This window comes from Stegodyphus dumicola, chromosome 2, assembly GCF_044657685.1.
Source record: "Stegodyphus dumicola isolate Sdum_Otavi_A_Nest chromosome 2, ASM4465768v1".
Classification (NCBI taxonomy): domain Eukaryota; kingdom Metazoa; phylum Arthropoda; class Arachnida; order Araneae; family Eresidae; genus Stegodyphus; species Stegodyphus dumicola.
The window spans coordinates 254,793,254-254,819,655 of record NC_140769.1 but is presented as its reverse complement, the minus strand read 5'-3'; the positions used below and the strand labels follow the sequence as shown (position 1 = coordinate 254,819,655).

The window sequence follows — 26,402 nt, the reverse complement described above, 5'->3', positions numbered from 1 at the left end:
AAATTTAAAAGATAGTGGAGTCAAAAATATTTAATTTCTGAAATTCAAAATGTAGTTTATTACTCCATTCTTGTAGATCCTACTCCCAGTGTAGCTCATATAAATAAATAAACTTGTATTTGGAAATTTATTGACAAAAATGGAAATACAGAACTTTTTTTAAAAAAAATTAATATTGAAAATCTTGATTCTGATTATTTAAGAGGAAGTTTTCCGGACTTTTTATACGAGATTTATCGATAGATATAAAAAGCTGTAGTGGGCAAACATGGCTGGAAAATGCAGACTAGTCACTAACCATACCTGAAATTTAACAAAAACTGTATTTCAGAATTCTGCATCAGCGCATTACATTATTCCGATTTCTTTCAAATAGTATATGTTTATTTCTTGACATCTACTTAACGAAGGATTATGCTTATAATATGTCTCATACTCATTCTTTACATTTATAAAATAAATACGTCACACTAGATGAGAATAAAGAGCAGATACAGTTTCAGCATTAAAATTTAATTAGCAGACTATGCAAGAAGTTTAAGTTACTATGTCTATTGATGAAACACCATTGAGCAAATTGAAAGGTGCAAGAAATTTCAATGATATAAAACAGCTTTATTAACAGTTTTATGTTAAAAGTTACTACAAAGAATAAATGGTACAAAGAAATCATTATATAAGACATTTAGTACATTTTATTACTTAGGAATAAATCTTCTGAAATCGCATTCGAATTTTATCATTAGTGTCAAGAAAAACTTTGACGATAATGAAAATGATGCCAGTTTACTAATGAAAAAACTATTCTGACACTAGAAGTAAAAGAATAAAATTGCAAATGAAAGTCTAAATTAAATATATTATAATGCAGAAACAAAATTTTGTGATAAGCATATATACATAATGTTGCTTACATTGTACTAATTCTTTCAGTATCTAGAAAATTTACCAGCTACCTTTCTTTCTGGCAAAATTCTTCTGGAAACAATTTCGATTTCTGGCGATTGAGCCATTGCATGATATTCATCAACTCTTGCTGTAAATACGCTTTTTGCAGAAATATTGCTGCGTTGCCCTCGTTTGATTTTAGGTGGTGTATTAACAATTTCCTCCGTTAAAAATTTTCCACGATTCGTCACTCTTTTGCCATAACAACGATTTGTATTGTAATCATCCGAATTTTTAGTAGTCTCATCGGTATTCATTTTAGGAATAGACTTTAAGACTTTATCTGGTGTGAACAAAGGTTGCTCAGAAATGGTTATTTTAGGAGTCCTGCATTTTCCTTTTCGTTTATTTAACTTCTTGCCTTTCATCTTTACTTCCTTAGATTCGGTATTGGATGGAACGGCTACTGTTTCTGAGCTAGGCTTCTTCACGTTTTTAGATCTCTTCATGCTTTTAGGCAGATGAAAAATAGTTTTTTTATTGAGGGAATTTATAAAATGAGAACAACACTTGACACATTTTTCGTTCTGAACATCAAAATTACAAGCACTTTCAGGTGTAGAAGAAAGCTCTTTGAATAAATGTTCATACAACTTTGAGTTTCCTTTAGATTTGGTATTGAACATCAATCTTTCTGCGTTCCCGTTTTGTACCTTTTTCCATTCTGATGCACTTTTCAATGTTTCTTTTTCTCTATAACTAAAGCATTTCTTTGAATTTTCTCCATCTTCCCTTCTCTGAATCATACCCATCCTTGTATAAACAGTTCCATTGTCAGGACAGCTGAAAGGAATTTTGTTCTGGAGGCCGATATGATTTTCAATATATGATGTTTGTATTATATCTGTAACATCCGAAATCACAGACTGCCCTTCAGTTATGTTATTTTGTCGATTTACAGACATTTCTGAATGAAAGATTTTATCATCGGTATCTGGAAACTTTGAATTACAATCTTTATACGGTAACTCTACACTGCTTGAACTCATTCTATCCACATACTCAGTACCAGCATAAGAATAATTACTAGTGCTTTGGATATCTAACGACTTTTTTTCAAAAAACATATTCTGAGCAATATCAATAATCTTGCGCAACTCTACAGCTGTTATTTCAGTTGGTTCTATATTTTTATTTAGAATTCTTTCATCTGAAGAACAGTTTACTTCACATGGTTTAATTGTATCAAGTTCACTATGAATAAAGCCAATATCAGCAGCAGAAACTCTTTCACAATTTTCCTGAAGCACAGAAGCTTCTGAGCATGAATAATTATGTCCAGTATCAGAATATTTTATAGCCAAAGGGTTGTAACTTGAGACTTCCGAAAACGCAGGAAGCTTGTCTATGCTATTATTATCATGAATATTAAAACAATTATGAATAGCTTCAGGTGTAATATTTTGATTTATATTCGAAGGGAAATGCTCAGCAATTTTATGCGCATCTATAACCGATTTATCAATTTGCTTTTCAGATTTAAAACATTTTACCCGGTTATCGTCTTGAGACTGAATATTATTTTCATACTGTACATTTACATTTTTATCAGGCAATTTATTATTAGATTCATAAACAAAAATAACAGAATCAGAATCAGATTCTTCACAATCACCTTCAATACATACTGGCACATTTGGCAGTGAATTTTCAAAATGACTTGTAGAATCATTAATTAACTGATTACTGTAAAGCATGCCCTTGCTTGGAAGATTGAAATATTCTGAACATAAGAGTGCATCTTCAATATCAGCATACTTTGTAGCCAAATGATTGTAACTCAAGAGTTCTGATAATGTAGGAAGCTTGTCTATACTATTTTTAGCATGAACATTAAAACAAGTACTTGAATTCAGATTAGCTTCAGGTACGGCATTTCCATTTATTTTCGAACGGAAGTTCTCAGCGATTTTATGCACATTCATAACCGATTTATCAGTTAGCTCTGAACACTTCAAACATTTTACTCTGTTATCTTCTTCAGCCTGAATATTATTTTCATACTGTGCATTCATACTTTTATCAGGCAATTTATTACTACATGAATTAGATGATTTGTAAACAAAACTAAAAGAATCAGAATTTGAATCTTCACAATCAGCTTTAATATGTACTGGCACATTTGGTAGCGAAGTTCTAAAATGACTTGTAGAATTATATACTAACTGATTACTATAAACCATGTCTTTGCTTGGAAGATTGAAAGTTTCTGAGTATGAGAGTTTATCTCCAGTATTAGAATATTTTGTAGCCAAATGGTTGTAACTCAAGACTTCTGATAATGTAGGAAGCTTATCTGTACTATTTTTAGCATGAACATTAAAACAAGTACTTGAATTCAAATTAGCTTCAGGTACGACATTTCCATTTATTTTCGAACGGAAGTTCCGAGCGATTTTATGCACATTTATAACCGATTTATTTGTTTGCTCTGAACACTTCAAACATTTTACTCTGTTATCTTCTTCAGCCTGAATATTATTTCCATACTGTGCTTTCATACTTTTATCAGGCAATTTATTACTACATGAATTAGATGATTTGCAAGCAAAACTAAAAGAATCAGATTTTGAATCTTCACAATCAGCTTTAATATGTACTGGCACATTTGGTAGCGAAGTTGTAGAATTATTTACTAACTGATTACTATAAACCATGTCTTTGTTTGGAAGGTTGAAAGTTTCTGAGTATGAGTGTTTATCTCCAGTATCAGAATATTTTGTAGCCGAATGGTTGTAACTCAAGACTTCTGATAATGTAGGAAGCTTGTCTATACTATTTTTAGCGTGAACATTAAAACAACTAATCGAATTCAGAACATCCTCAGGTATGACATTTTGATTTACATTCGAACGGAAATGCTCAGTTATTTTATGTGGATCTATAACCGATTTATCAGTTTGCTCTGTATACTTAAAACGTTTTGCCCTGTTAAACTCTTCAGACTGAATATTATTTTCATTCTGTGCATTCATATTGTTATCAGGCAATTTATTATTAAACGAGTTAGAAGATTCGCAAATAAAAACAATAGAATCAGAATCTGAATCTTCACAATCAGCTGCGATACCTACTGGCCTATTTGGTAACGAATTTTCAAAATGACTTCTAGAATCTTTAATTAACTGATTACTGTAAAGCATAGCCTTGCTTGGAAGATTGAAACTTTCTGAATTATAAGAAGTTTTATTCTTGTTTAATAACTCCAGGTTCATATTCTGAACATTAGGAACGATTTCTGAATGTGAATGAAACGATGATTTGGTATCATTCATTATTACGGGTGATACTTCGCATGTTTTGTTTTCACAGCAGACAGATTTTTCGATATTAATTTTTTCACTTTTTTCGTCAGTATTGTTACTTCTTAAGAGTTTATTCAAAAGAATATTTTTATTTTCAGTCAACAAGGCAGGTTTATCCTTCAGCTTCAAGGAACCTAGATCTTTCTTATCATTGCTTTTCGACAATTTATAATTCCCAGACAGCTGGTTTTGAGGAAGACTTAAGCTTAGCAGATCCTGATAGTATTCTGTTTTCTCAGATGCATGTATCGATTTAACGATATTTGCAGTTAGGTTAATGATACTGATTAGTTGAGAAGCCAGGTCTTCGGAGCTATTTAGAGACGATGCAATAAAAGAAGACGGATTCATTCTGTTATAAGCAACTTCTATACTTGAGCTAATGATAATCCGTGTTGGCTCCTTTATGAAAGGTTACCTGAAATAATATGTACATCTTTTAGTAAAATCTGCACATAGTTAACATACAAATCTCAGTTATCTCCGTAATTTAATAAGTTTAACGTTAAGAATACATTTAACGGAGTCTCTTTCAAAATTTTTGGTTCTCTACGTTCTTTGCCTTGTAAGAGACATTAGGTATTTTGGAAGCAGGAGAAATGACAAATTTGCAACGCCTTCGCCGGGAATCAAACCACGGACCTCTCAATTACGCGCTGAGTGTGCAGACCACCGCACCACGAAGGCATGAGAAGAAGGCGAGAGAAATACCTAGTCTTACATAACAATGACATGCATTTACCATCCTCAAAACTTGTATCACCACTACTTAAAACATAAGACCGTTAAATTATTCTTCATGCGACCTTGCAAGTAACCAGTTCATAGAATGTTGTCATTTAGCAACATGCAAGATCTTTAATTTTATCTTTGAAATTTAATCATTCTTCAACTCCTTCATAAACCTTAAAATTTAAAATCATTTTTTAACAACTAATATTTTAAGAACACATCTATTTGATGTATTCAAAATGCATTCAGTTCAAAATATATCCAAAGCATAAATTTTCTGAACATTTGCAGCGTTACTGTAATTAATTTTTAAAAAATTGATTACAGTAATGCTGTAATCTTGCATTCTTATCTGTTATCCGAAAATTACTTACCTAGATGTTAGAAAATTACTTAACCTAGGTGTTAGAAAATTACTTACCTAGGTGTTAGAAAATCTGTTATCTTGCATTACTTACCTAAGTGCAAATTCGTTTATTGTTTATAAGCAGAGCCTTTTATCAATGACAATGGTATTATCACCTTCTGTTGATTTAAATCTTACTCGACGTGAGGTAAAGCTCTAAGAATTGCAGTAAGAAAGGAATTAGAAGCAAATGTTCCTTAGAAAGTGCTTGACAAAATCTTGTATGTTTGATTTACCCGCAAGTTCACCTCAGCTTATGGCTTCTTGATACGGATTATTGCTGACAGCTTCAAAAGGTTATACTTTCAGGATATGTTGACACGCTTTCCATTGTCAAAGGAATGACTTGAGGTCGACACTTAAAGTAAATGTCTTCCAATCGTGATTATTTTAACAGTCGATATCAATGCAAAAGGCACAATCATGAAGGTTTACTCACTCCATATGCAACAAGCAATTAGCAAGCATCAAGTTACAGTAACTAAAGTAGAGCTCTAACTCTCCAAATGGTGAATTAAAATCAATGCCAGAAAAAGCAAGTTTCATTTTAACGTTTTGAGACACAAACTCAGGGAAAGGCTTATTTTGGTATTGCAGCTTTCCGTTATAGACTCAGTCTCTCGGTATGAGATAAATTTGTTAATTTCCTTAAATTTGTTTCAACGTTTTTAGTTTTACTATATTCATTATCCCCCTTCTCCACCTATTTCATCCATTGCTATTCCAGATTTCTATGGTTCTGAGTCCGCCCCCTACCCAATGCCTGACCTGCATGAAATTGCACTTTACTTTCAGCTACACCATTAGCTCTAATCCGATCGGAGCAGAAGCTCCGTCTTCGCCATCACTACTCCATGTCTCCATTTTGAATTTCTTCACTTTAGATAGTGATTTCACGCTGCTTCCTACTGCGATGCAGAGACCAACCTGTCGGTCGTATATGCCTTACGAAATCTCAGACATCCCTCTCCCATCATAGCGGAGATTCAGGAGATGCTGAAGAAGCGTTTGTCGACAACGAAAACCATCATTTCTTGGATAAGGGCGCACGCTGACATTCAAGGTAATGAGGAAGCAGACAGGCTATCAAAAGAAACAGCTCACAATATCGATGCTCAAAGCGTTATAACCAATTCTCGTGATCTCACCTTAAAACATGTGACAAGGACAACAGCTCAGCATCAGTGGCAATGGGATTGGGACACTACCCAACAAAGCAGAAGGACCTAGGAATGTTAAAATAAAGTCTCGCCCGACCGTCTTGAGTCATCCCCACAAACGAGATTTGTGACGCTACACGGGCCCTTCCCCTCCTATTACTACGAACGACGAATCGCAAATACCGATAAATATGTCTGTGGAGCCATGGGCAAGCCAGATCATTAATTGACCCAATGCCCTCTAACCGCAAAGTGGCACATGCAGCTTTCGGAACAAGCAGTATCTCGTATGGGTTTCTGATCAAAGATCAAAATATGCAAGATGATGCAGAAACTGGAGAAAATGAACAAACTTGTGCAGTGCGGAATAGATCCTAGTCAACTAAGGAAAACATAGAAAAACAGTGAACTTCCAAAGCGAGCTAGTGCTTAGACATTTATTGAACCCCTACAGCTCCTCCTCTCTCTCGTTTTTTGCTTTCCCTGTAATTTTAGTAGAGAATAACTTTGTGTATGTACTGTTTATATTATGAAATATGTATGTATTATGAACAATGAAAATATTATGAACTATGTAAGCATGTATTGTGAGCTATGCATGAAACAGGATCAATGTATGACCTTGTGGGGCCCACAAGATGTTCCCCGGATAGTTGCGGAATTCGGACTAGACCCAAATAGTCTAAGCAGCACCGGTGTTCAGACTCTGCTCCCAGCTGTCAACTGTGATGCAGCAGCGACACAGCTTTCAATTCAGTATTGTCTCTACCAACCATTAACTGTTTATCTTTCTACATCATTATTGCTTATCGTTTATCTACAGTTGCTAGCTGTTACAATAGTTCTCCACTGCTTTTACACCACTAGTATTTAGCTGGGGGTAACTTCGCGATCGGAGACCTTTCTAAGCTCAAAGCATCGAGATTAGGTTTAGTCTTTCTCACTGTTCTTCTTTCTTCAACATGTTCGCTACAGGAAAAGATATGGTACCTTTTACGATGTTACATTCAGAATGCTTTCCGCCCAGGCGCCTGGAATTAGTGAACATGTTTACCTGCGTCTTCGGGCTCGAATTCTCATTAAGAAAGCACATTTCGAAGTTGTACTGTGTGCGTAGTAGATTGAAGACACTTTCCCACTCTATGTTAAATATATTTTGCTTCTAGGCCGTTGAAAGTTTATTAGCGAGAAAAACACTCTTATAACTGCATGATTTAGAAGCCAAAAAAAATAAATAAATAAATAAAACATAAAAGTTACAAGCTTTAAGAAATTTTGCAAAACTTTGTGGAGGAAACAAGGGAAATCGAAAAAAGGGCTTTTTAAGGTCAGAGAAACTAAACTGGAAAAGAAAGGTATATCTTCTACTTGAATACCATATAACTACTCTGTTTTCAAATGGTCGTTAAAAATCCTTACCTCTCTAAACGGCTTCAATTTTCTCCTCCATGAGAAACGCACATTTTCAAAAATAAGTCAGTAAAATTATAACTTTTTTATTACAAACTTGATAGCAGCATCACTTATCCAATCCTGAAAAGTTCTTGTTTTACGCTTTCATTAAAAGGGTACAATTCTCAGATTTTTCAGCCTCAGTTATGGTTTAGAAACCGAAACATATATCAAGATAGCACCACAGAATTGTAATCAAAGAAAAAGTATTTTCATGTTCGTTATATTAGATATCACAGTTAGTGTGATATTATTATTGCGTCTAAACATTATCTGAATGCAAAGTACCGGATACTAAAATAGCGTTAAAAAAATTCTTCTAGTACACCGTACACAATGCTTAAGGAGAGAAGCGTCATTATTTGAACACAAAGTGGCGGAGGATTATTTCATAAGAATTCTACAGTCAAGTGACTTTCGTCATCACGGTCACCACAATTTAAAGTAGCTGAACACTGGTTGTTCGACCGGCTTTGGGTTCGATTTCACTTGAAATGGCTGGTTACATAGTTGGTTTAAATGGCTTTTCCCATGTGTAGCATGACTAAGAAACAGTTTCACTCAAAAAATACTCCACGAAGGCATTCTTCTTAGGAACATAGCCCTCATCGCTTTGTGATATTGAAATATTCATTCACTGAATGAAAAGGCTGAAATGAGAACGTTTGTTACCTACCCGATCGAGAGAGGCTGAAATGGGACGATTTTTCAGAGTTTGATGTTGAAAAGCTGGAAATGGAACATAAAGAAAACACTGACACACAACATGAACGTTACCCTTTAGCTTTTATACTAGTATCAAGCCGGATGAATGTCGAGTGATTTTTATGAAAGCAGTAACAAAGGTTCCTCTCATTTAACATCGTAAATATAATTAATTATCCTATTCTTATTAGTTGTATTTTATCATATCAGTGTGCACAAATAGGATATAGAAAACGTAGAATAAATAATTCATTTATGTATGAAGAATGAATCATTTATGGGAAGCGACATGTCAGACACTTTTAAAACTCAATTTGTCGCTTAAAAGCTTACAAAACAGATATTTTGCTGATTACAAAAATTAATAATTTATACAGTACAAAGTCCGAAATCCGGACTCGTCGGGACTTCGGTGATTTCGAATTTGGGATTTTTCCGGATAATAGATCATCAGTTTAAAACTAGTAAGATGGCATGTAGAAATTATAAAATTAAAAATATGAAATCGCGATTTATGAAATAATGGAAGTATTTATGATCTAAATGTAATCTTTGGGTCTATGAGTATCATCAACAAAATCTATTTTTAGCATATGGAAAGAAAGTTTTGGTAAATTTTTCCTCATCAACATTTTTTAACGCAACTGAAATCTGTAATCATCGCCAAGCGTAATGTCAACATAAAAGGTTACCACACTCCTTTATTATTCAAATATTAACATAAAAAAATGTTTAGGTATCGCTACATGAGTCATTACTCAAGTTGTCATGCTTTGATAAACATGTCGTAATGAAAGAGAAAGTACAATAAATAATGATTCGCCAGGTTGGCGTCAGATCAACGATGTATCTGTTTAATGTTTCGGTTTGAGATGCGTGCCAAGCAAACGCGGAACAACGGAGCCAAATTACTGATCGGACAAATTTATGCTAAAATGATTGTTTCTTCAATAACAAGGTATTTTATTTAATGTCGAAGTGAAATTAAGAATCGGGACTCTCCAGATGTTTTATTATGCGCGGAGGTGGAAATCAAATGCGCATGCGTAAAGCCTACGAGAAAAATTTTGTTGGTGGTTTTGAGGTCCGGATTTTAGATGATTCCGGATAATGGACGTCCGGATTTCGGACTTTGTACTATATACCTTTCGCTTGGATAAAAGGGATTACTGAACTTTTAATAATTTACACAAACACCCGATTATCCGTTTAATCAGCAATGAAGCCTGTCTTCAGAATTCTTATTAACAGAAAATGTCTAGATAAATGTTTGCATGAGTAAAAAAAAAAAATCACTATGAAAAGTTTTGACAGCTATTTATAGAAACGAAGCCCAGGAAAAAAATTTTTGATTTTTAATACTTTGACGGTACAATGATTGTTTTTTAATAATTTTTGATTTTTGATTTGAAATTTTTTGAAAAACAAATTTTGATTTTTAATATTTTGACAGTACAATGATCGATTTTTAATATTTTGACGGTACAATGATCGATTTTTAATATTTTGACGGTACAATGATCGATTTTTAATATTTTGACGGTACAATGATCGATTTTTAATACTGGTGCAATAGATTGTTATTTTCTTTAATGATAAAACATACAATTACTTTCTTCTCTGGTAATCCTCAAATTTACCTCACCATGAGAATTACTTTCTTCTGAATTATTCCTACACTGATTACCACAATATTTTCTGTCACCAAAGTTTAGTGCACGAGAGATGGCAAAAAGCATTATAGATTATATAATTTGTACCTGAAAATAGAATTGAGACAGCGCTTCACAAAACAGATAAATTAAGAATTTGTGAGGTGGGACTCAAGTGTTCAGATATGTCGAAAGAAAGTTGAATCTAAAATAAAATTAAAAGAAAAGATTTGGGGTGATTTATTTGACTGCGGCAAAGTACACGGGTGCTATCTGCCTAAGGAGAGGATGCCTTCGTGGAGAAATTTCTAAGGGAAACTGCCTTGGAACCACGTTACACATCGACAAAACCATGAAAACGCAAATGCGCTAGTGCGTTCATTGTGATTTGATCCCGATCAAATTACTAGTGTTGTGAGGCTTTACCGGTCCGTCACTGTGGCCAAAAGAAAGTGCTAAACTGTTGAAACGAACTGAATATATGCCACTAATGTTTAACTCTTTAAAAATGTAATTTTTTTAAGTGATGAACCCCTTCTTCTTCTGTCTTCCTTAAAATGCCCCCTTTTTCAACGTTTAATGCACTTTGTAACAAAATTACATATACCAGCATGAAATCTATTACAGCATAGAATTACTGACTGTCATTGAAGTGAACCTATTTGACTTTGGGTTTTATTACACTTTAATGTTATGAATTAGTACTTACAATGAGCAATTCAATAATGAATAGAAAAAGTTAATTAATTATTAAGATTATAATTTATTTTTTATTTGTTGAGTAAGAGCCCCCAAAAACTTTAAATATCTCCACTAAATATAAGGGGATTACTTTCTGAATCCGGGCGCAATTTATAGATAAACATTTGTTGGTTTTCGAGAAATACATAACTAAGTGCATCCTTTTAAAGTGCCTGATTAGAAAATACGTATTTTCTTTACTTTGTAAGGTCGGTTTGAACGCCTAACAAGCACCAGACTACTACTTTATAACGTATTTTCTACCTCCTGTCTGCATGCTTTCGTGGTGTAATGGTTAGCACACTCGGGGCATATTGGAGAGGTCCAGGTTTGAGACCCGGTGGGAGCACTGCTCATTTTTCACGACTCCTGCTTCTAAATAATGACTGTACAGTGGCGCCCGAACTAAAAAGCTGTGGATGATGACTCTTTACCACCATGATTTCGCGATTGGGTTCCCTAATCCTCAGTCGCTCTTTAAAAGAGGCAGTATATAAGGTTACAAATGAGAGGAATACGACCCGATCCACCTGGTCTAAAACAGACCTTATGATCTTGTTTGGGGTCGCCTCAAAAGGTAAGGTATTTTCTAGCATGCCTTCTTAGTGTAACAGTAGCACACTCAGCGCGCATTCGAGAGGTTCAAGTCCAGACGGAGACATTGCACATTTTTCATGTACTTCTGCTTTAAAATAAACCTAATAAATCTACAGTAGCGCCCGAACTAAAAGGCTGCGGATGATGATTTTTCACCATCAGGATTTGGTGTTTGGGTTCCTTAATCCCCAATCGTTCATTAAAAGGCTCCCTCCATTCTGTACGCCTCCGTGGTGTAATGGTTAACACACTCGGCGCGTATTCGAGAGGTCAAGGTCCGAGTCCCGGCGGGGCATTGCTTATTTTTCACGTCTCCTGCTTCAAAATAACCTAATAGCTGTACAACTTTAAAACGTTAATGAACTTTACGTTTTGAAACGTTTAAACTTCAGAAATATGAACATTTAGAAAAAGATCTGGACATTTAAATAATAACCCAAAATGTATACATTCATTGTCCATGCGTTAGGACACTTAAAACAGATTGTGTCATAAATGAACCTATAAGATAAAACACACTACCCTATGAAATTTTAAATGTTTAAGAACAGTTTGTGAGGCCCGGTGGTGCAGTGGCTAACATATCGCGCAGCAGCACCACAGGTCCGGGGTTCGATTCCCTGGCTGGGCAAGGTCGACTCAGCCATTCATACCTTGATTTCCATCATTTGGGTCGATAAAATGAGTACCAAGTACGCTTGGGGACTAAACACTGGGGGTCTTGCGACAAGTTAACCACTTGTTCAAGACATATGGTGTCCGGTGTCCAAGACCCCGGGGCCCAGGTCAAGAAAGCAGATTTTCGGGCACGCAGGCCCTGGCCCAGTAAGGCTGTTAGGTCACTGAGTTTAGTTTCTTATAATAAAAATGTATTATAAAATATTATAATTATCAGCCTATTTATAGTTAGGTTCATAGAAATACTGGTGACCTTAAGAGGTGATTGCCATGATAGTGTTCTCGTTGAGGTAAAATCATTTAGATGGCTACGATTTAAGTACTGGACCGTTTTATTTATTTTTTTTTATTTTATTTTTTCGTCATGAATTGTAGATAAAATGAAAACTGCTAATTATTTGAGAAAAAATCTTCTTTTAGTCGTCAAAGTTGCCCTATACCGGCAAGAGAATTAAAAAAACTTCCTGTTAATGAATCAAATGTGGAACAGTATCTAATACTCACTGGACACTACTTCAAATTTATTCTGTGACACAAACTATATTTCAGAATGGTCATATCATCAGGAGTCAGCTATTTGAATCACTCTGTGTTCAAAAACACATGCAGCTTCAAAAGTAAAAATCTGCAAGATCAAGTTTAATGGTTTTCGTTAAATAGTATAAATGGCGCAGCAAGAGCTACAAAAGTAATAACGAATGTTATATGTATGTAAAAATATAAAAATAAAATAACAATCATTAAGGAAAATGTTTAAAATCTAAAACCTTAATTTCAAAACACTAATTTAGTACTACTGTCTAAAATTTCACACTAACCTACCTAAAAATAATTCTCCTAGTCTCTCACATGCCTTCTACATTCCCGAACATACATCCATTCAGTTTTTCTCATTTAATTTAACTCTCTGAGCGGCCAGGGTTTTTCACTAAGAAAGCACAAATTTCCCAAAACTGCTATGAGAACAAATTATTTTTTTGATTTTAATGTAAAACCTCTCCTGGTATTACATACCTGAACTTGTGTACTTTTGATATATTGTCTTAATTTCTTTGACATATTTTAATATGCACGTATATATACGTTCTTACAGATATCACAAAAAATATTCCAGGCCGTATATATACGGTCTTGCCGCTTAGAGGGTTTTAATGCTCTCCTTATTTCGTTACTAAATTAGAAATTAAAAAAATAATATCGAAAACCATATCATATGGTACATTTGTCTAAACGCAGCAATAAATTAGTTATTTTAAATTTATACCTTACAATCATGCCATAAATAAATTACACTAATGTTCAAAATTAAGGGAGGATTGTCATATTTTGTCAATTTTCTCCAGTACTAACATATTTTAAGTAAATTGGTAGGGACATTGACTGATATAATATAAAATAATATACATGCAACGGTCATAGTACAGATGCACAATCTTGAGGTAAGGCTTATCGGCTTAGGGAAAGTCTAGGCTGATAGTGGGTTATGGTTCCTTCTTAGCAGTCGTATAAGCTCTCCCAATGTGATTTCATATTAGAAATGAAGCCGTTTATTAATGCCAATGGTACTCAATCCCACTGCTACAGAAATGCTATTTTCAGGACTCTGAAGGTACTGGGAGGAAAAGGCGAATTGTAGTTGCCCTCCCAAAAACGTCCCAGACATGTTCTACAGAGTTTTTGTTTCCTAGAGACCTGGCTGGTCATCCGATTAATGGTCTTACTTTCCAGAAAATCATCCACTAGATGATAACCCTACGCGGACAAAAACTATTGTTCAAAAAAAAATAGGAACTCAGACCAGACTGTACCCTGAAGAGGCAAACACAGGGCATACTTAAAAAAATGTCACATCTAGAAAAAGGATCTTCATTCAACAAAATAAATTCAAAATATTACAACGTCATTCAAAACCAATATTCTTCGTGTGTTGTTTCAAAATATAAACTCATGCCCAAAATTATCTTTACATGTACGAAATCACCGATTTCTCAGACACTGAATTGTAATTTTATGAATTTGTGCAAAATGATACATAACATTGTAATACGTAAGTACAACGGAGCTTTAGCATGAAACAAAAATTATAATAATATGTTAGAAGAAAATTTCGGAAAAAAAGAAGAAGAATTCACAAAAAAAATTACGGTTTATGAATTTAATATGAATGTGGTCTCCCCTGACTTGTACACACATATCGCAATGTGTTTTCATGCTGGCAAATACCGTTGTTAACCAGTTTGGGGAATTCAGTTCCACTCCTCCAGCAACGTGGTCTTCAGGACATTTACATGTCTAGCAGAAGAAGGCCTCCACCTCTTTTCCATGGTAATTACATATAAGTTTTCTATCAGTTTCAGATCAGGAGATTTTTGCTGGTCAAGTTATTCGCTCAATGTCTTCCCTTTCAAAAAAATTCATCTAAGAGGTTGTTCGACGTGAATGAACATTATCTTCCATTAATAAAAAATCAGATCCATGTAAAATCAGATCCATGTACCCAAACTCTTTTCGAGAAATCATACATAAGATTTTTAAGACCTCATCCTGGTATCTTTAACCAGTCCCATAAAACCTGTATGGGCTTATGTCTAGCAATCATTTTTCTCCACATACCATCACACCTCTATCACCAAAATGGTCACGTTCCATTACGTTCGAAGAAATATTTTGCATTCGTGACTCCCTCCAGAGGTAAGCACATTTAAAAGAGAACTCTGAACTAAACCTCGACTCATCAGTAAAAAGAAAATGAAACCATTGGTATTCACTCCCATTCTGTTGTTCTTTGCTGCCGAGCAGAAGACGTCTTGTTCCGATTGGCAGTTATTGCCACATATCGATTTTGAAAAGCAATTGTTATTCGTTTACGATCATGTCCATGCCTCCTTATAATACTTCCAAGGTTCTGAAATTGTTTCCATAGCGTCTGCCTTCCGTAACATTCTGCCCTGAAATATTTACACACCTTACTCCTTCCATGATTGTCCATCCTGCTTCTAAACTGCCGATGATTCGCCATTTCATCCCATTCAAACAAGGGACTTGTGCTTCGTTTTACAGATTTGGAGAGGCTTTGACTGAACAGATATGGTAAGGAAACAAAAAGGTTGCAGAATATTAAAAACAAAAGAACATAGAAAAGAGCAAGAATTAAAACATATATAGAAATATAATTAAGGCATGTGTTGAGATAAGCTCCTAGGATAATGACCTCAATTGGGATGCGGTGCGGAAGATGTTTAGCTCTGTGCTAGGTGTTCGTATGGCATAGATTACACAAGTGTTTGCGCACAAGGTTGTCCACGGTTACGTAGTTCCACATAGGTAAACAGTTTGTACACGTGTATAGTTTGAGCATATAATTCGCGGTTTGCTCGCGTTGTTCATAATTTGCACATAGTTTACAGTTGCTTGAGGCCTCTGTTTGCGAACGTCGCAATTCACAGATCGTTGAGAGAATTTTGACTAACAGGAGGGTGCAGCTGGCTGCCGTTGCACTGATGTAAGTGGCGGCGATTTGTAATACAGGAGGATGCACATTTACACACTCTACAGTTTCGCAGTTTGCGCATTTGCACAGTTCGTGGTTTCGGTAAACACAGATAGTTTGCACAGTACGCACAGTTTGAAGTAGCACAGTTCGCATAGTTACAGTTTACATAGTTTGCAGTAGTTGTGACAGTGGGGTGCAAGCATTGCATTCTATGACAATTGTATGGAGTTTCATGGAACTTAACATGTTTGCAGTCGATGCTCTTTTGTTGCTCATAGATCGTGTGATGGGTTGTTACTGGGAAGCTGGCGAACGTTTAGGATGGTTGGCACACATCTTGGCCCATGGAGGTTATCCGCGAAACTAATCCAAGATCCACGAAATGATTACGCTGAGCCTGGGTCTTACTCATTCGGCCACTGATAGACGAAACGCATAAACACCTTTTAATGTTTAGCGCTCATTTGGAATACGTTTCATACATTTTACGTTTTTCTGATCTGTTTATGCAATTTCATCCAATAAAAAAAGAAGTCTGAAATCCTCACGCTACGGTTTCGGACATTTTGAATCTGTGTTTCTTCGTTTGTTGCAATATTATAACTAAATTTATTAGGTCTTTGCTGTTAGTAATTACTGACATTGTTAACAAGGTGCGAATGATTCCCAATTTTTGTGACCATTAAGTAGAAAAAGTCGACCTAAAATACTGAAATATCACTTTTAAAAACGTAGTAGTAGTTTATTTTAAAGAGTTTCCCTTTGGAATAAAATATTTCAAAAATCGTAGCATTGTGTAGCATATTTCAGAAACTGCAAGGTCCGCATTTAGTATTCAAAAACTTAAGTGAGTTTACTTACTTTAAAATTTTTACTGAGTTTTTAAATTATATACTTTATTTAAAGCAGCGTTTCTCAAAATGTTCTCTGCGGACCGCCGAAACCTGCATAGGCCCATCCCCCTAGATTTGAAAAAATGTACTGTTATTTGTAAAGCAAATTAACAGGATTTTACATCATTCCTTGCTGATGATAAGTGGCTAAGTACGTTCTCAAAAGGAAATGAACTAAATCGCTGTTTAATGGTAATTATTTGAATGTTCTCAGTGCCTATGAAAAATTAAAGGGTTTGAGAACAAACTCGATTTGTGAGTTGTGTAAAAGAGAGAATTTTCTCACTATTTCAAACCGTAGAGGTTACAACTTGAAGCTTACATTCCAAGTGGTAAATCTAAGTTTTCTTGTGTTCCTTATCTTTCCCACAGCGACTTTGAAAATACACTATCACTGAATGAAAGGGAACAGTTAACTGAAATCTCTAATGATATAAAATGAAATTTCAAGCAGGAGTCATGATTACTGGATCTCATCACCAGCGAAAACGGAATACAGTGATGGTGCTTTGAAAATTATAATTCAATTTGCTTCTACGTATCTGTGCAAGAAAGAATTTTCATCACTAACTCAAAAAACAAAAGACCGAAATCGACTTGATTTATGTGTAGAATCTCTCACTACCAGCATACATCCAAAGTACAAGAGTTGCTGAACAATAGGCAGGCTTATGCACGTCATTTATGGGAATAGTAACATTTAGTTCAGTTTTTTACGAAGGAGACAAGAGTAAGATGGTATGCAGTTGGAAAACATTTGAGAAACGCTGCACAAGCATAAAAAATCTCGAATTTCAATTCTGATCAAGATTCTAGTTTGTTTCCGCAATTATGGCAATTCATTTTTATGGATTATGGCCTGAAAGCCCATCACAAAAATATTTCTCATGTTAGATAGATATACCTCCCTTTTTTCCCTCCTGTATCCAATTTTAATTTTTTTTTTTTTTTTAATCTGAAGGCTTTCAGATTTTAAATTATGCCAGAAGGGGCGTTTATTTAAGTTTTGAGTGTTAAAAGAAGTCTGAAATCCTCACGCTACGGTTTCGGACATTTTGAATCTGTACTCATTTTGAATCATTTTGAATCTGTAATCATTTTGAATTACATTTATTAAGTTATCATGTTCTTCGCGCTTAAACCATAAAATTCAATTCAACAGCAATATCATATCATATTTAAAAGAGCATATCTTTAGAATTTCCGATACACAGCCTCGCGCGCTAAATATATATATATATATATATATATATATATATTTTTCCCTCGTACAGTGCTACCATTCTTCGCTTTAAAATGTTGGGTTTGTTAATCAAATATTCGTTAAAGTCTGACAGAATATGAAATAGATAATAAAAACAAATTCCAAATTCGGGCTTCCAGATGCCCATATTCGAGTGGAGGACTACGTTATTCAAAATTTGATGTCTCTAGGTACCGTTGTTTTTTCATAGCGCGAGAGGCGAGAGACATACATATATTCATGCAGATTCTTCATTATTTAATTTCTTTAAATATAATGCAGGGCTCTAGTATTTGGTGGCAACAATTTGAAAAGTGAACCGACATTTATAGCGATCCGAAGCAAAATGTCAAAACTAAATTAATGGCCCTTCTGGGCAAATTGCCCCTCTGGGCTAAAGACTGCACCAGCCATGCTATTAGAAACATATATGACTTTTTAACAACAAATGTCTAATTTTCTTTCTGTCACATAGGTGCCAAATGTGATATTTTTCTGTTCAGGAAGTACCACTTAGCACCAGACTTAGATTATAAAGAGGTTTTTAGAATTAAGAACTTTTTTAGAAGATGTAAATAACCTTAATGTTTCACTAACAGAAAGACTGTGGAATGAACTTTCAGAATGGGAATCTCTTCTTTCTACACCGTATGTAGCCACAAAAAAACTACAATCTGAAGAATTGACAGGAGACGAGAATGGAAGAATGGGATGTTTGTTCTTTCTGAAATGGAGGGTTAATTGTAGGAGTCATTTCTTCAATGAAGAAAAAAGAAACTGGTTTTCTAGATAATGAGATCTTGCTGGGTTCAACATATATGTAAATCCAAAACACGGAATTTTGTTGGATGACGAACAAATTAAGAAGGCAAAGAAAGCCATCTATGAACTTTCAATAGGAATGAAATTATTTTCAGAGGAATTGGAATATTGTCACATTGCAGACATTGCAACTGAGTCTCTGTCATCGTCTTTCAGTGATCAATTAGATTTTGAGAAATATTTTGGATAATTCTGATTGAAAAGGCTAAGGCAAAGCGAATGAAAATAAAGAACCAAGAGCCTTTAGATATGAAAATGAAAAAATACAAACAAGATTTCTACACGGCCTTCGAAGAAATAAGAGAAATATGATTGCTCTTGCAAGACACTTCTTTTAGAACTTAATAAAATCTATCCTGAAATGCTAAAAGAAGAAGCCCTAACAGTAACAACTCTTCCTCCTACTCAAATCAATGTAGAAAGGCTCTTCTTCTCAGCTCTGAAGTTTATCAAATCGGATCTATGGTCCTCCAACAAAGAAGATCTTGCCGAAGCTATGCTCTTTCTTAGAAATAACTAATGCCAGTTTTTCCATTTCATAATAAATGCTAATTAATATAAATAATTTGCAATGGCATCATTTTTTCTCTGTAGCATCTATTACTTCTTTTATATTAAAAAAATAATCTGTGGCCCATGTGTGTATGTTTACACAAATATTTATGAGGGAGTCGGAGTCTTTAAAATTCCTGGAGTCGGTCATTTTCCCTACCGACTCCACTGCCCTGCTTGTTAGTGCTATGAACTGCTTACTAAATAAAATTTGTAACTCATTTCTTCTAGATCAAGCATTTTCATGAGTCATAAAAGACCAATTCTGATGCCGAATGAATCTATCTTGAGAAAAGAAGAGACGTAGTAGTAAAGAAACGGTAAAATAAATAAATATATGATAAACCTTCTGGTCATCGAAAATGCTATATCATGAAGTTAACATCCGAACGGCATAAAAACTTGCATCGTAGGTATACCATAATTTAATATGGAAATGATTACGACTTCAGGGCACGCGCAAATCATATGCAACTGCAGCGCTCTTTACAATCTGTAGAAAAAGAAAGGAAAGATTGCTATTTTGAATAACATGAATTGTTCTATCAGGAGGTTTTTTGTGTGTGCACTTTCAGAAAAACACTAGCATCATTCAAATAGATTTCTAAGTTCGACTGAGGCAGAATCGCTGCATACAGAGCTGACGAATTATCTTTTCGGAAAATCGGCAATCGTGTCGGATGTAGTTAAGTGACAGTCATGAGAATATAGAATGGAACAACCGGTGGGTAGGAGAAATAGCAAACGCCTCCTCGCACCACTCAACGGGAAGATAAGTATATTGTGCACATGGCACTGACGGAGCGTAATACCACACCGGCAACCATATCACAACGAGTGCAGTCTGTTTATCTTGCACGAAAAATTCGGCGTCGTTTACGGTTCTATGGACCGTCCGCTAAGTGCCCATTGCTTTACTTACCTTTAACCACAAATGTTTGCGATTGCAATGGAGCACTCAACAACGTAGATGAATGGCATGATGTTGTGTTTTAGGATGGATCACGCTTCTGCGTGCAGTACCACAACGGTCGGATTAGAGTTTGGAGACACCGTTGAGAAAGGTTGCTCGATTTTTATGTTACGTATCGTCATACTAGTCTTGCACCAGGTGTTATGTTTTGTAGTAGTACTGAATTCCACTCCCAACCCCTCCTAGTACGCATTATCGGTACACTTACCAACCAATGCTATATCTCTGAGTTTTGCAGCCTGTTCTCCTTATCTTCAGGGATTTCCTGGGGCCAGAATTCAACAGGGCAATGCGCGGCCACATGTTGTATGCAATGCTCATGCTTTCTTCTTAGCCCACCGCACGCGCTGCTGTTCCAAGCAAGGTAGCTCTCAAGATCTATCACCCATCAAACATGTGTGGTCAATGATTGGAGAACGCCTAGCCTGGCATGTCGCACCCGCGTGTAATCCAGATGAACTTTGGCTACGCATTATAACCACTCATCTCCATTCATTGCCAACATACTTCATCTTCTGCAAACAACACATACAACAACACGGTAAGAGTTACAGCACATACAATGAATAGTTGATGAACTTGCTAAAGAGGCAAGGATCAACATAAACGCAGAGAAAATTAATATTCCTGCACCTCTCTATTACATGGACAAGGGGAGCTGCTTCAAAATGCTACCTTGAAATGGCAACAAGAATGGGACTTAGATGATACCAGGGGTACGCACGATTTCTTCCCGAAAGTCAATCTTCAAAGACACATGTTCGTCCCATAAATTAACAACTTTGTCACGAGCCGTTTTCTCTTTATTTCTCTCACTTTGGCATTTCGGAAATTGCAACGTGCGTTTGCGAACGAGAAGTCTTCCCAGACCACTCCGTCTATCAATATCCTCTCACCAATGCCATTCTCTTATGTCAGTGCTTCAGTAATGTGGGCACTCACAGACGCTTTATTACACAAAATCCAGGAATCCAGAAAATTACGTGGAAATTAAGTACTTTTAAGGGTCATCGATGGAAAAAATTAAGAATCTATCAGAAAATATGAATTGAATAAACTAAAGCAATTTTCTACATTAAAACTTTACTTTTCTAAATATCACTTTTGTAATGGTAAGACTGAAATAATACATCTGCAAGTAGGACGCATTGTTATCAAACCTAATCTAATATTTAATTTAGTTATAAAATGAATTCAAGAATGAAATAAACTTCATATTTTTTTAATAATTAGCATAAAATTATAATTTTTTCTTAAAACATTTATATTTCACACTTATAACAGTCCCATACATTTTAAAGATTAGTGACTTTTTATTTAATTTTATTAAATATTAGCTTTATACTGATTCTTTATGCGGATTTGATGTCTAGATTATGTTAAGTTGAGAAGAAAAGTACTAATCAACATGACTCATAATAGAAGCTTGGTTGTTTCCAGTTGCTTGCTTAGAGACAGAGAACCACTGATCAGAATAGACGTGAACGTCTGACGTTAATATGATTGGGTAGTGTTGAAAGTTGGCTACACTTTATTTGGCGAAGTTGGTGTCATAGCTTCGTGCAGATTTCTGGAGTTGTAACCCAGTTAATATACACTGGTGTGCAAAAATTAAGGACGAGACGGTTTTTTCAATATAACTTTGTACAAAAGCTTTCCAAATCAACACATTTAATACCGTAAGATCCCCAAATACGTAAGGACATGAGTAATGTAAGCAACACTTACTAAAAGAGAAATCAGAGGGATAAAAAGATGTTTTATTGAAAAAGTAGCATGGAGAGCAATGCGACTGAAGGCCGAAACATCCCTGTGATGGGTGTCCAGCAAGAAACATCCGGTCTTTAATAGGGGATATGATCTCCCCTGACTGCTAGGCAGGTTTCACAGCGTCTGCCCATACTGAGAATGAGGGTGTCAATGAGTTGTGGAGGCATTGCTGCCCATTCGTCTTGCAGCGCCAATCGAAGCTCCGGAATCGTTACTGGTGGTAAGGTACGAGCTGCCAAGCGTCTGCCTAGAAAATCCCATACATGCTCGATGGGATTGAGATCCGGAGATCGTGCCGGCCAATCCATACGTTCAATATCCTCACTCTCTAAGAGCTGTTCGGCAGCTACTGTGCGATGACATGGTTCATTGTCATCCATGAAAAGGAACTGCGGACCCATAGCGCCTCTAAAAAGACGCACATATGGAAGAAGAATCTCGTTACAATAACGGGTCCCGTTGACTAAACCTGCGTCGAAGATGTGAAGGTCTGTACGACTACCAAGCATGATGCCTTCCCCAAACGAGAACACCGCCACCTCCATACCTGTCCCTTTCAATGATGTTCGAGGGATGATTGCGGCTTCCTCGCTCTCTCCAGATGAGTATGCGATGAGGATCGCTACTCAGACTGAATCTGCTCTCATCTGTAAAGAGTATTCGTCCCCATTCATTGTCTCTCCAATTCCGGTGTTCCCGGCACCACAGAGAACGCCTTCTCCGATGGGCAGGCGTTAGAGGTACACACCGTACAGGGCGTCATGCAAACAGACCACCACCGTGCAGTCTTCTGGCCACGGTAAAACGCGATATCGGTCGCCCAGTCACCTGTGTCGTGTGTCTAGCGATTTCTCCCGCTGTCTGCCGCCTGTTTCTTCTGGCCTGTAAGGCAATATACCGGTCATTTGCGGGTGTGGTTCCTCGTGGACGACCACTACTAAACCCCGGATAGCTGTTCCTGTAGTTTGAAATTGTCTCCAAAGTCGTGAAACGATGCTGTGAGCAATTCCGAACTCTGCAGCCACACTTGTCACACTGCGGCCTTCCTCCAACTTCCCAATGATTCGACCTCGGGTAAAAGCATCCAGATGTCGTCTAACAGATTGATTATTCGCCATTTCTCGCTGAGGCAGCAACTCGGTGTGATTTTAACTGCTATACGGCGTGCAATCTCTTTGCCAGAAATACTGATCTTACACCGACAACATGCTTTACTCAGACACTCCCCCATTACGTCTACCTGCATATCTGCGCATGTGCTACCGTACATCACCTTACTTAATCTCCTGATTGGTCTTTCTGTCCGCTCTGCCTCTTCGTTCAGCTGATATGCTAATTTTTCGACTTAATTTTTGCACACGAGTGTATAGTATTTAATATGAAGTTTGAGTGTGTGTGATTATGGCAAAGCTTCGAGGACTATCTGCCTAAGGGAAGGGATGCCTTCGTGGAGGACTTTCTAAGGGAAACTGGCTCCTATACACGTTACACATGGGGAAAACCACGAAAACGCCCATGCAACCAGCTCGCTCGCGGGATTCGAACCTCGGACCGAACTACCAGTGTTCAGCGACTTTACCGTTCGGCTACTGGTGGGCTGTATAAAGTTTGAATAAGCCGCTGAAGCACTACGGATAATAGGTTGTTTTGTACTATTTTAAGTCTCATTAGATATAACGAATAAAGTTTTATGTTAATAGTTACATTTCTTGTATCTTACATCCACAATAAGGATTACAAAAAGTCAACAACCTCACGTTAACATACAGAGATGACTTTTAAGAGTAAGCAGTTACTTACAAATAATTAAATTACGCAGCTAGTTATTCTCAGTCATAATACACTTACATGGTTACAACTTTTCTTATTTCTAAAATATATCCATTAAAAAAGGACTAAGAACATTTTACAGCAGTTATAATTTATGGTATTGACTCTAAAATGATATTCGTATAATTGTACATAAAAGATAGAAGCATTTATGTTTTGTGGCAACAAAAAATATTAAAATATTTATGGGTCTTTTAGAATTGAAAATTTTTCAGTATTTTAGCTACTTTACATCAATTTCCTTCTACTTAGAATTTTTCGAAGTTTATTTGTTTCAATAAATACTCAGTCAGTGCTCCCACTAATCTCTGCTTCATTTCTCAATTTGTTAATTTTTCTCTGAGGTCTCTAAAGAATAACTTTCTCTCTTAAAAAAGTCAATTAATTCTTCAATGAAAGACAATTTCTTCCTCTTCATTTTAGAATTTCTTGATTTAATTAAAGACTCTTCTTATTCTAAATAACTGCTTGTCTTATAATGTATACAAGGAACTGTTAGTTTTGTTTCTTTAATAATGTGAGCATTGAGAATACATTTGAAATGCAGGCCACAACGCCAAAGCCAATGGAGCAGAATTTTTGGAATTTAATGAAGCACCGAGCAACAAAACCTAAGGATGGCAAAAACTTTGGAATTTAGGGCAGACACTGAGGTATGTATATTGCACTGAGACTCATAAAATGAATACGTTAGTAAATTTTTGATTTTCAGTTTCTATGCTTGCTTCAGTGCTTGTGTCTAGTGGAAAGATGAGAAAAATCAAGGGAAGATAAACACATGTTAAGAGACAGATTTCTGGGATGAAAAGGAGAATATTCAAATAATTTTGTTTTGACTGTTCTTCCAAAAATTCTTTAAAAGCTAAGAAATTCATCACAAAGTACCTATGAAACACGTCCATTGCGTGTTAATACCGTGAAGACATTTTTTCATTTCGTCACATTTTTCTGGAATTGTAGGTATATAAACTTTGCCTTTAAATCATTTTAAAACGCTAGGTCTAAAGCCCCTATCAATTCTGTAAAAGCCAGAAGCGAGTTTATTTTCTGAGAACAAAAAAGTTCAGAAAAGAAAAGTTCAAAGTGAATTCTCAAGAGAAAACTGATATACATTTAAATATTCTGACACAATTGCACGGGAAAAAACTCTTATCATAAAAAATATAAAAGAAGACAAATGAAATTAATTTTAAAATAAAAACAGTAGCTTTTTTGTTTTATTCTCTGTTTCGGAAACTGTGCTTTATATTTACAGCATTTATTACTTTGTTTATTTTTCAAAATCAAATTATTCCGAACTCACAAAAATGCAAAATAATCTCAGTTTAAAATAAGGAGAAAATAAAAATATTTTATTTTAACGTTATTTTAATATACTATCATTATTTTATGACATTTATCAATATTATTATTTCCGTAAAATTAATCGTCCAAAAGTTCACAAATCTCAGAAAAAAAAAAATTATATTCAAACTGATCTTGAAATCGCCAAAATGTTAAAAAGTCGCCAAATTTAGCGCTGCATTGTAAAAGAACTCTTATTTCAAAGAAAAAAAAAAAGGAAAGGTTTTTTTATGTAATATTTATGAACTCTTCCTTCCCAAAAGAGAAATAATGTTTATGTTTCAATCGAGGCAGCGTCTCGTGCCTGAAACTCAAGTACCCAGTGTGCTAAATAGTAGTAAAGAGTTCAAACATTCACCCATCAAATACATATTTCTCAATTCATCTCCAAAAAATATTCACACTTAAAATGGCAGTCGTGGGAAAAAAAAAAAAAAAAAAAAAAGACGGAAAAAAGTCAAATAAGTCAACTTATAAACTCTTTTGGCCGAAATTAAGAACTCTTAAGGACTAAAAAAACCGTTTCCAAAAAATCCAAGGACTTCGTAAGTACTTTTAAACCTCCGAAGGATGCTCCCATGGAGCTGCAAGAAGTTGCTTCTAGTCAGAGGAGGACGTGGCACGTACTTCTGCTTACCTCTGTTAGCCACCAGATGTTCTCGTCGTCCTTTCCTGTCACCAGTGGAAGCAGCATGAGCTGTTATTCCAACAACACGCCCAAAGCCTCTTCCAATCAATGTCGCGGAGTGTAGCAGTGGTTATTGATAAACGTACTGTTAACACTCATTACTGATTTTGTCGTCTTCCTCACCTCAAAGAAAGCTGTATTTCAAATCGATTAACATTGATACTAAGTGTAGTTTCCGAAATAAATTTGGCGTTGATATTTCTTGTCTTTCTTCGTGTTTTTTCGGGTGGGAGGATTACCGGCGGTATATATACTGCTACACTCTATATATATATATATATATCTTAACTTAGCTTTATAATTTTTTGGCTCTTTTGGATATGTTAACATTACCTTAAACCTTAGCTGGAGGGTAATGAAGGATATAAAAGAGTAGAGAAATTATTGTAAATTTTTATTGTAAATATTTTGTAAATAT

At 35.5% G+C, this 26,402-nt stretch overlaps 1 protein-coding gene across 1 annotated transcript in view; it reads right to left on the bottom strand.

The window, feature by feature from the left end:
- Nucleotides 1-577: 577 nt before the first annotated feature.
- LOC118196681 (uncharacterized) overlaps nucleotides 578-26,402 on the bottom strand; it is a 36,912-nt gene continuing 11,087 nt past the window's right edge. Inside the window, exons 3-4 of the mRNA XM_035368130.2 lie at nucleotides 12,881-13,001; nucleotides 578-4,671 (exon numbers count right to left, since the gene is read on the bottom strand). Of these exons, the coding sequence (XP_035224021.2) occupies nucleotides 930-4,604 (3,675 nt within the window). The 5' untranslated portion in view covers nucleotides 4,605-4,671; nucleotides 12,881-13,001 and the 3' untranslated portion in view covers nucleotides 578-929. The remainder of the gene's footprint in view (nucleotides 4,672-12,880; nucleotides 13,002-26,402) is intronic.